Source organism: Otolemur garnettii, unplaced genomic scaffold (assembly GCF_000181295.1).
Source record: "Otolemur garnettii isolate 467f Iridium unplaced genomic scaffold, OtoGar3 scaffold00247, whole genome shotgun sequence".
Classification (NCBI taxonomy): Eukaryota; Metazoa; Chordata; class Mammalia; order Primates; family Galagidae; genus Otolemur; species Otolemur garnettii.
In genome coordinates, this window is record NW_003852642.1 from 103,071 (window position 1) to 113,182 (window position 10,112).

General features: G+C 34.4%; 1 protein-coding gene across 2 annotated transcripts; it reads left to right on the forward strand.

Annotated features, from left to right (window-relative positions):
• Positions 1-1,721: 1,721 nt before the first annotated feature.
• LOC100955511 (olfactory receptor 4A5-like) lies at positions 1,722-5,157 on the forward strand. 2 transcript variants are annotated; one of them, XM_012813156.1, is made up of 2 exons: positions 1,722-2,620; positions 5,133-5,157. In XM_012813156.1, the coding sequence occupies exons 1-2, from the start codon at positions 1,722-1,724 to the stop codon at positions 5,155-5,157; spliced, it is 924 nt and encodes a 307-aa protein (XP_012668610.1). The 2 variants fall into 2 exon arrangements, with proteins under 2 accessions (XP_012668610.1, XP_012668611.1); XM_012813157.1 differs by lacking the exon at positions 5,133-5,157 and having other exon boundaries at positions 1,722-2,633.
• Positions 5,158-10,112: the final 4,955 nt, after the last annotated feature.

Below are 10,112 nucleotides of genomic sequence, written 5' to 3' on the forward strand. Positions count from 1 at the left end.
TTTACAATTCCATGTGATGTCACACTTCTTTGAGCATAAAGGAACAAACACTTATTATGTTCTGGAAACATGATATGACCTTATACGTATGAATCTAAAAATTATCCTGTCAAACATGTAAGGGACGATATCCCAGAAAAACTGTCACTTGTATATTACCTTGAGTAGTGTCATTTCAGATTGAAATCATGAAATACTAGAGAGGGCATGTTTGCTATTGTGGGATTTTACCTTTTATAAATGTCATGCTCTCAAAAAACTATGTTCAATTATTTTTATTCTAGAAAAGTCTTAACAGTGTTTTATGTAGAAATCTTAGTAATAATATTTTAAAATATTAACTCTTTGATGAGTTAAACCATAGAGGATAGTATATGTAACCTAACTCCCAAGTAAATTGCTACTTGCCCTATGAAGGATTTATCCTGGTGAAATAAACCAGAGAGAAAAGGCACCAAACCTTGCAGAAAGTAATGTGAGGGAGAAAAAGAGAATTGGTTATAGATGACTTTATACCCTGTGTTCTTCAACATTTTGCCCTTATTGATCTATTGCTTCAACAATGACAGAACTGCTGAATTACGTGAATGAGATGTGTAGAATATTCATCACAGCTGGCATCCAGAGGGAGCTGAAACTCTTCCTGCACATGACCTCCCTCACTGCGAAATCTATGTAGATGGACTCATCTTGTGTGGTTTAGTAATTCTGTAATATTCCTTAGGAGTGAATAGCCAGGAGGTTCAGGTTTGTATCTATACTTGTCCCATTCTTCTCTGTTCTTTAATTTACCAGATTAAAAACTTTTAAAAACCCATGTTTCTTTGCTTTTTGATATACTTTGTGGCATGAGAGATTGAAGATATGATAATGTATTTCCATAGAATTGAGTAAGATATTTCAGAAGTGGTTATGTTTGTCACTACACAGATTGTATTGCAAAGATACCACAACCGCTCCAAACTCAAAGGACTGACTCTATGCTAAGTAAGTATCTAGAGTGCAGGAACACTTTCCCTGTTGGTTGTGGCTGATATGGCTACATGAAGTAGCAGATTTTACTTTATTTATATATTATTTGACTGTGATCTGTATCTCTATTAATTTAGTCCTCAGTTAAGTTCACTTTATAATTTTTAGCTTAACTAGGTAGAAACTGTGCACGTATTTCATTATATTTTTTCCTATGTACTTCATACTTTCACTTTAAAGACACTTAAAAAGTTTTTCAATTTTTTCTTCAATTAGAGATTAGCATGATTAGGTTACATTACTTGCATTTATAAGGTAAAATCTGAGTTGTAGTTGAATTCCTCATCCATGAAGTGTGATATATACCAGCACATTGTGCTAGTTGTTTGTAAACATACTAAGGAAGTGACATACCTTAAAAAGTCATATAATGTATGAATGATTGTTGGATTCTTTAACTATTGTTTTAATATAATATCCAGTAAGTCTTAGAGATAAAACCTTTTATGTAGTGCCTAAAGAATATCACCTGGGGAGAAATGGAATTGTGAAGAAATGTCTATTGTGAGCTTTTAGAGGAGGTCTCAATTGATACGTACAAAATGTATGTTGTGGGTAAAACACTGTTGAAGATGTAAAAAAGATGTGCTCCAAGACATTGTGGCTGTGTTCACAGCCCTGTTACAATTTCATTCCAGGTCCTGTTCTCCTGAGCTCTCAGCTCTGACACACACTTAACAGAAGAGTACATGGGAGAGACCAACAATGTCACTGAATTTGTCCTCCTGGGACTCACTCAAGATCCTTATGGGCAAAAAGCATTATTGGTGATGCTTTTGGTCACATATGCTGTGACAATGGTGGGCAACCTGCTCATTGTGGTGACTATTATCAGGAGCCCCTCCCTGGGCTCCCCAATGTACTTCTTCCTGGCCTCTCTGTCACTTATTGATGTTGTTTATTCCACTGCTACTTCACCAAAATTGATTGTAGACTTACTCTGTGATAAAAAGACAATTTCTTTTTCAGCCTGCATGGGCCAGCTCTTTATTGAACACTTATTTGGTGGAACTGAGATCTTTCTCCTTGTGTTCATGGCCTGTGATCGCTATGTGGCCATCTGTAAGCCTCTGCACTACTTGACCATCATGAAAAGACAGGTGTGCATCCTTCTGTTGGTGCTGGCCTGGACTGGAGGTTTTATGCACTCTGTGGTTCAAATTGCCTTTGTGTACAATCTTCCTTTCTGTGGCCCCAGAATCATTGACCACTTCTTCTGTGACATGTATCCATTACTGGAACTTGCATGCACAGACACCTACTTTCTAGGTCTTACTGTGATTGCCAATGGTGGAGCAATCTGCATGGTAGTCTTTATCCTTCTCCTCATCTCCTATGGAGTCATCCTAAGATCCCTTAAGACTTACAGTCAGGAAGGGAGGCGTAAGGCCCTGTCTACCTGCAGCTCCCACATCACTGTGGTCGTCTGCTTCTTTGTTCCCTGTATTTTTATATACGTTAGACCTGTGTCCACCTTCCCTATTGATAAATTCATGACTGTATTTTATACAGTTATTGTTCCCCTGTTGAATCCTTTGATCTATAGTTTGAGAAATTCAGAGATGAAAAATGCTATGGAAAAACTCTGGTGTAAAAAGTGAATCATAGATGGAATAAGGTTAGTACCTGTTCTAAGGCAACACACAGGCAGTACGTTCTAATGATATATAATGTCAATTCAATGGATTCTATGGGGTTGCTTCTCTTTATGTATACAAAGTCATCAGAATTTTGGAATGTATTATGTTTTGAGGATAGAATCAATGGAATATGAAAATTCTGGAGGGTGAGTAAAAGGCTCAGGTTGCTATATTGGAAGTAAAAATAAAACTAAGCTCTTTTTGCAACTTATTTTTCTTAGTGTATATTGAAATGGCACATAAAGTGGTTTTTCACTCTTAAGGGGGAAAATAAGTTTTTCTTTTTTAAAAACTCAATATCACTGTCATTCCTGAGAAAGCAATTTGTCCAACATTCAGAACAAATTTAATGTGCAAAATCGTGGTGCTTAAGTCTAGATATTCATTATTCTATCAGCAAAGCAGATTTCTGTAGTTGTGCTGTGCATATTGTGCCTTAAGATCACTTCTGTTCCTCAGGTCACTGTTTATGTATTTCCTGTTCAGGGTACTTGGTCAGCAGATGATGTTATTGTTAGTTAAAGATGCTGTCAGTGGTCATTTTGTTGGCTGAAATGTGAATGGTGAAGGCAACAGTCTAGTTCTTGATTATGAGAGATATATTGTGGTTTATTTTTGTGAACTTCCTTAGAGTTTATCATGTGCATATTTGCTTTTTTGGAAGTTCATGTAAAGCCTCTTACTTTGTGTTCCTGAATGTGTAGATATGGGAAGAGAAATATGTTATTTTGCATAAGCAATGTGTGCTTTAATTGTTATGTTCAATTTAAATCCTTAACTTAGAGACTTAAAAATGATTTGTTGTGGTACAAATACAATTGTTTGGCAATTTTATAAAGAAAATGATTTTTTCTCATGGTAGTCATCTTGGAATATCACAAATCAGGAAGTATATAGAATTGCTTTTGTTGTAAGATAGAACATTATCTATGCTTTGTTACTATTCATATTTTTTAAAATTAAGTCATAACTGTGTACATTACTGCAGTCATGGGGTACAGTGTGCTGGTTTTATATACAATTTGAAATATTTTCACCAAACTGGTTAACATAGCCGTCATGGCATTTTCTTAGTTATTGTGTTAAGACATTTATATTCTACATTTAGAAAGATTCACATGTACCCTGGTAAGATGGACCATCACATTTTTAAAAAATTAAATGTTATTGCATATATTTGAAGTATACAACATGGTGTTATGGGATACATGTAGATAGTAAAATTGTGAGTATAGTGAAGCAAATGAGCATATCCATCACCTCACATAGTTACTCAACTTTTGTTTTTTGAAAAGATCAGCTAAAATCATGTAGTTAGCATAAATACCTCATACGGTTTAGTTTTTTACTTATAGTCCTCATGTTCTGTATTAGTCAGAGGATATAAAGTAGCAGATCCAGATAAGAAAAGAGATTTAACGTACAGTGAGTTTACTTTTCTCAATGCAAAAATATTTTAGAACTCTTTAAATTTTAAAATTTTATTACTTTACGCTTACTTAAACATATATGTAATTGATTTGTAAATTTTCTACCCTTTTACCTATAATATTATCAACTGTAACTACTTGTTACAGTTACTATGCTTCCCTGATGCTGTTTCTCTGCGTTCACCCAGAAGTAATCCCAAAGCTAAACTTATCCTTAAAATGTATCATTCAGATTTTCTTATTCCTTACTTTTATTAGAATAATGCTTTATGGTACATAGTTTTCTAAATTTTAATTTTTTCCATGATGTCACCTTTCTAAAATTTGATAATGATGCTGCCTGTTGCTTTGGTCTCATCATTTCCCCTGCTGTGTATTATCACAAGTAGGAATATATCATGGGTTGCAGAATCATTTAGTCAGAGACCATTGGTGGATTGTTTCAAAATCTTTTCTTTTCTTTTTTTTCCCCGCACATAGTAAAGCTATGTACATCCTGAAAACAATTTCTTTTGTGTTAAGGAAAATGTTTATATGTTCACTTTTGCAGGTGGTTTCGGCTTTCCCAAATGCTGTGGTGTAATTACCACACCTACCAGCAGGCCACAACAGGCCCTTGCCCGGCAACTTGCCAATACATGATATTGACAGAAGTTTGATATTTTTGTTAATGCAATTTCTTCAATACTGTGAGTTTATTGCAGTTTTAATTTGCATTCTTTATGTCCATTGAAGTTGAGCACATTACCATATGTTTATTGGATCCCATTGTTCTATGAAATGTGTATTTACTGGTTGTTTTTATTATTATTAACTTATTGGAGTTCTTTAGGAATCTTGTGTACTAAATCTTTATTTTTTAATATTTATTATGGAGTATTTTCTCAGTTTGTGATTTTCCATTTTTCATCTTATTTATTCATGGAGCTTTAAGTTGATAAATAATATTCATGTAGATCTACCATGTACAACATTTTGTTTCAGTGTTATGGGATACACATGGATGGTAAAAACTGTTAGTATACTACAGCAAAAGACTTCTGAGCAATAGCTAAATCAAGCTAGTTAATATATGCATTACTTCACAAACTTATCTTTTCTGTGACGAGAACACTTAAAATATATTCTTTTAGCAATTTTCAAGAACAAAATACATACTGTAGTCACTATGTTGTACAATAGCTCTCTTGATTTTATTCCTCCTATCTAGCTGATGTTTCATACTTTTTGATCAAAGTCTTCTGACTGTGCCCCACCGCCACCCTCATCTCCTTTTACTGAACAATCTATTCTCTACTGCCATGTGTTAAACTTGTTTGATTTTACATGTAAGTGAGATCATGTATTTGTCTTTCAGTGTGAAGAAAAGGGGACTTTTTTACTCTCTTGGTGGGAATGTAAATTGCTAGGCCATTAGAAAAACACTATGCAGGTTCTTAGAAAATCAAAATGAAAATTAGAACTACCATAAAGTCCAGCAATCTCACCTCTTGGTATACATCCAAATACCTGAAATCAATTCTTGAAGAGATATCTGCACCTGTGTGTATACTGAAGCATTATGCATAGTAATCAAGATGTGGAAACATTGTAAATGTCTATTAAACTGTCAACAGATGAATGGATAGGGACAACATTATATATATAATATTATATATATATTATATGCATACATATACATGTCCAATATAACACCTCAAATGTATGTATGTACACATATATAATCACCCAATATATAATTTATATATACAAATGGTAAATACTGTATGTACTATATATCCCCAATATGGTATTATGAACTATAGTCACCATGGTGTACCTTATATTTCCAGAATTTATGCATCCTGCATAAATTGAAATGAAATTTTGAAACCGTTACACACACACAGACAGACAGACAGACAGACACACACACACGATTATTATTCAGGCTTAAAAATAGGAAATCTTGTCATTTATGACAACATGCATAAACCTGGAGGGCTTAATGCTTATTACTACTTTATTTGACAATTAATTTTATGTTCTTATGGGAATATTTTGATATCATTTGGAACAAAATAGATGAACCTTAGGACATAATGATAAATGAAATGCTTCTTGAATGGACATTTGATGTATTGGTGTTTCTATGTTCCTTATATACTAATAATAAATGCAAGTTAATTGTGCCTGACCTTTCCAAGAATTGATATATGATTACTGTTATTCGTGTCAAATTATTTTCTAGCTTCTGTTGTTATTTTACCAATGAGTTCTTTAGAAGATATTTGCTTAATTTTCAAACATACTGAAATTACCTAGCTAATCTTAGGTTTTTATTTCCTAGCTGGTATTATTAATGTTCACAGGCATAGTTCATATTGTAATTCTTGGGAATTTGTTGAGAATTCCTTTGTGGACAGCATATGATTAACTTTGAACAATGTTCCATTTTCACCTGAGTAGGATGTGTATCTTGCAGGTATCGACTGTGCTTTATTCTTTTATATCAGTAGGGAAATTTGTTAATGGGGGTGTTGTCTGAAATACTTTATGAATTTTTAATATGCATTTTCTTACATTTACTGAGAGCTTTTCTGAAATCTTCCTTTTTTTCCTGCTTTGTCTATTTCTCCTTTTTGGTCAGTCTATTAAAAATATCTTATGAAGCTGTGTTTTTAGCCACATACCAATTTGTAATTGTTACATCTTTCTGCTGCTGACCTTTTGCTATTGCAAAAAATTTATCTCTGGCAATGTTTCTTACCTTATAGTGTATTTTTATCTGATGCTAGTATAGATAGTATTCTTTTGGTCAGGGCTATGTAGTTTATTCTACTCTTTTTACCTTTTTTTTACCATCTTATTTATGATGTTTCTCTTGTGAGGCTTTACTTTGCATTCACCAAAAGTAGGTTCATTTCCAAATGAATCATCTATTTGGATTTAATTCCACCATCTTCCTATTTCTTTTACGTTTATCAATATTACCTACAGTTTATATTTACCTTGATTTACTGCCATATTTCCTCTTTCCATTAATTTCTTTCTTTCTTGCATCTCTTTTTTTTTCATTTTACAGCTTTTTCCTTCTTTTTGAAGATCAGGCCTTAGAGCTCAGTATAAAACAATTCGGTTGTTCACAAAATTTCTAAGTATTTTTTTCATTTGGCCAGAATAACCTTTGCATTTTGTCTTTGTTGGTGTAAAATTTTTAGTTGATGTCTAATTTTATGCTGCCATCCATTTTTATTTAGTGCTGTGGAGATATATTTCCTTTATCTTCTGGTTTTTGCCATCTACTTTAAGAAATTGTCAGTCTTATTATTTTCTTTTCTTTCTTTTTTTTTTTTTTTGCGGTTTTTGGCTTGGGGTGGGTTTGAACCTGTGACCTCTGACATATGGGGCCAGTGCCCTACTCCTTTGAGCCACAGGCACTGACCCTTGTTATTTTCTTGAATGCAACGATCCTTAATATTTTTATTATGTTGTACCTTTTCCCTGAATGAATTGTTTTTTTTATAAATTACTCTTAAAAATTTATTCCTCTTGAAACTTAAACTCTGCATGATTTTACTGCTTAGTGTCTTTCACCAGTTTGTAGATAAAATTCACTAGTATCTCTTCAAATATTTTGTCTACCGTATTTCATTTGTCTTCTCATTCTGGAATTGTAATTCATTAAATGTTTGTTGGAATTTTGCACACTGCACTGCATTCTTTATTTCTCTTTTCTACTATTTTCTGTATTTATAGTGTTCCTCTTTATCTTGAGCTGAATATTTCCTTCTAGTCTTTATTCCAATTTATTCTGTATTTATCTATTTCTAATCTGTTGTGAAATCCAAGGGTTGAGTTCTTAATTTCAGTTACTTTATTTTTATGTTTTAAATGTATTACTTGCACATACTAAGTTTATTTCCAAATGCTTGTTTACGCCGTTTGACTCTATATCTGTTTTTATTGATCTTGCCTTGTCTTTTCCTACTTTAGAATTTGAATGCCACATTGTGCATACTAAAATTTGTAAGCCAATTTAAAATTTTTGCCATAGTCTGTTCCTTAATGGAGGGTTTCCTATTTTTCTATCTGGCAGCTATAATTGGAACAGAAAACATCCCAGATAACCTTAGTGTACTCCAGAAGTGAGGTGATTCAAGCTGGGATTGAGGGCCATTGAGGGCTATTCTATCGGCTATTCTCTTTTACTGTAAGAGGTAAACCCTAAAATAGTCTCAAAGGAAAACCTGGCTGTTTAAATAGGACATGTCTTTGGTAGACGTTAAATTTTACTTGTGAAGGAAGAATATAGGTTTCCCACCATTGGCTTTTTCTTTTAATTGTTTCAGGTTCATTGAGGGTACAAAGAATTTAGTTACACTGTTTGCATTTGTTAGGTAAAGTCCCTCTTATAATTATGTCCTGCCCCCAACAGGTGTACCATACACCTGTCCCCATTCCCCCTCCCCTCTCTGCACTCCCTCATTCCACCACCCAACTCCTTGACTTGATTGGAATTTTTCTTCTGTGTGGGAATGTAGTAGATTTTCTACAGCCTTCATATTAGAACTGAGTATATTTTTTCATTCTTGTGGCACTTTACTAAAAAGAATGTGTTCTAACTCTATCCAGCTTGATACAAAAGATGTAAAGTCTCCATCTTTTTTAATGGCTCAATAGTATTCCATGGCATACATACACCACAGCTTATTAATTCATTTCCAGGTTGGTGGGCATTTAGGTTGTTTCCACATTTTGGTGATTGTAAATTGAGCTGTGATAGTCTAGTGCAAATGGCCTTATGATAATATGAATTTTTTTCTTCTGGGGTGATGCCTACTAAGGAGATTGCAGGATCAAATGGGAGGTCTAATTTGAGTTCTTTGAGGAGTCTCCATACTTCCTTCCAAAAAGGTTGTATTAGTTTGCAGTCCCACCACCAACAGTGTAAAAGTGTTCCCTTCTCTCCAGATCCATGACAGCATCTGCAGCTTTGAGACTTTGTAATGTGGGCTAAACTTGCTGGGGTTAGGTGATATATCAGGATGGTTGTGATTTGCATTTCTCTGATGATCAGTGATGAGGAACATTTTTTTTTAATGTTTGTTACCTGTTCATCTGTCTTCTTCAGAGAAAGTTCTGTTTACATCTTCTGCCCAGTAGTAGATAAGATAGTTTGTTCTTTTTTTGTTGTTTAGTTTGAACTTGCTGTGGATCCTAGTTATCCACCCTTTGTGAGATTCATACCCTACGTATATCTTTTCCCATTCTGAAAGTTATCTTTTTGTTTACTTACTGTGTCTCTAGCTGTGCAGAAGCATTTCAGCTTAATTAAGTCCTTGCTGTGGCAAGGCCTGAGCAGGCCATTTCCTGCCCAGTAAACATTGCCCACAAAGCAATACCCATTGTGGAGACTTGTATTTGGCTTGTGTAGAGATCACAGGAATAGCTTGAGCCCTGAAATATGAGTAGGCGGACTGACATCTCTTATCACAGAGGAAGACCCTCTCTAGTGGTGATGAGAAGAAAATTCCTCTCTCCCACCAATTCTTCAGAGGAGATTGATGCCAGTGGCATTTTACTCCACAGTGAACTAGAGGGATTAACACCTGCCTAAGAATCTGTGTATGCCATCACAGACAGGAGGCTGCCCCCACATTAGGCTCGGGTTCTGGATTTCTCAAGACTGGTCAGATCCTTAAAGTTAATGATTATAGAAACAAGAGGAGCTGATATGCTTACTCAGAGAAACTGCTGGCATCTTTGTTCCCTTCCTCACCCTACTCTCTGGGCTAAGGAGCAAATAGCCTTCAATAAAAGCTGAGTGTAACAGAAACTTGGGCCACTCGCTGAAACCGTACAAAAGGACAGTAGTGATCCCCTTTGTTATCACCTTTGAAAATTCTGTTCTATGTGTCTTGCCTCTGTCTTTCTTTTTTCTTTTTTATTAAATGATAACTATGTACATTAATGCAATTCTGGGGTACAGTGTGGTGTTTTCACATACAATTTGAAATATTTTCATCAA